Here is a 1,357-nt window from a genome sequence, read left to right as displayed (position 1 = left end):
CTCCATTAACAGTTGAGCAAGCCTTGTGAAAGTTGCTACCACATAGCATATCATAGTACAGGAAAGTTGACCGAGGGTCCAGCAGATACCAAGCTTGCTCAACTGTTATTATATAGTACAGACCAAAAAGGGCCAGACATAGGAAAGGTCAGTTTAATGAAGGACTTGGGTGGCACTACCCTGCAACTACTTTCTGTATTATGCATTTGTTGTGCAGTTGGTTAGTACTAATATTATTGACAATGCGTACATACAACCGTTATTCGTTGTGTTCTGTTGCTTTTTCTAGTGACTTCTGAACCCTCGCAACACCATTGTACTAAAATGACGGCATGGAAATCTTAATGTACAGAATGTCTAATATTGAGAAAGCAAGACTTGGCACGTTTACCAATTCTAATATGAAGATGAGCTTTCAGTCACTAGACCTTCAACAAACTGCACCAGTTAACTTCCAAAGTGTAATTAAAATCTACAATTTAAGTCAAATTTGAGTTAGAATAGTTTGCAAGAATGTAAGTATAAACACAACGAAGATGTAAAGGTTAATGTCACAGACAACCTCTGTAGTCTCGTGTTAACCACAGACCTTATTTCAGCCATCTTACCAAAATCCCATTGGCTTCGAGGAGAGGGAAGCGGAGATGCAAAATCTACTTTCCAGATTATAGGACTCAGTCCCGCAGCACACGTTGCTGTTGGTACACGCCAGTTCTGGGTTTAGGAGCACACCCAACATAGGAAGTTCTACAGATAAAACATCACAAAAAGAGAAGATGAATCACTACAAAAGGCAGTGTAATTGCTCTGATGAAGGTCCAGTGACAGACAGCTTGGCCTTATTGTTAGATACCTGCATTGGACACTTCATTTCTCCATGTTTGACATTTTTGCCTTTCTTCATCTTAACATTGTGTTTAGATATTCTTAAAGCAATCATGTTGAATATCTAAAAAAAGGGCTTTATGAACAATATCAGTGCTGACCTGTAAAGAGGCTACTTCCTGTCCAACAGAGAAACATTGCCAGCAGCAGTTGGGTTGTTGTGTCAGAGGAAGTTTGGGTGCAGCAGAAAATCATGGTTAAACTCCCATGTAGCTCTCTACTCTTATTTGCTCAGATTCTTGTTTCTTTTCCCTCCTTCACCTTCCCTCCTCTTTCTCCTCCTCTTTCTCCTCCTCCTCCTCCTGCCTGATCCAGTTGAGTCGAGGGGAGAGCGTCGGCAGTGCCAGGGACTCCTCCTCTTCTACCTCTTCCCTCCTCCAGGCCAGCCAGCAGCCTGGTTTCCGCTCCCAGCCCAGCCTGGACCGGAGGGACACTTCATCTGACAGAGTGGGAGGGGGAGGAGGTGGGGAGA

The 1,357-nt window shown here is 43.3% G+C and overlaps 1 protein-coding gene across 2 annotated transcripts in view; it reads left to right on the top strand.

Annotated features, from left to right (window-relative positions):
* The window catches only part of zdhhc5a (zinc finger DHHC-type palmitoyltransferase 5a), a 26,053-nt gene that overhangs the window by 22,585 nt on the left and 2,111 nt on the right, over nucleotides 1-1,357 (top strand). The window contains exon 13 of one of the 2 annotated variants that reach the window (XM_035660074.1): nucleotides 1,201-1,337. The exons of the other annotated variant lie outside the window; for it this stretch is intronic. Within the exon in view, the coding sequence (XP_035515967.1) occupies nucleotides 1,201-1,204 (4 nt within the window). The 3' untranslated portion in view covers nucleotides 1,205-1,337. Of the gene's footprint in view, nucleotides 1-1,200; nucleotides 1,338-1,357 lie in introns of those variants that run through there. 2 annotated transcript variants of the gene reach the window in all.

The sequence above is a fragment of the Morone saxatilis genome, unplaced genomic scaffold (assembly GCF_004916995.1).
Source record: "Morone saxatilis isolate NCDOM2014 unplaced genomic scaffold, NCSU_SB_2.0 Contig17, whole genome shotgun sequence".
Lineage (NCBI taxonomy): Eukaryota > Metazoa > Chordata > Actinopteri > Moronidae > Morone > Morone saxatilis.
This window is presented reverse-complemented; position numbering and strand designations above follow the sequence as displayed.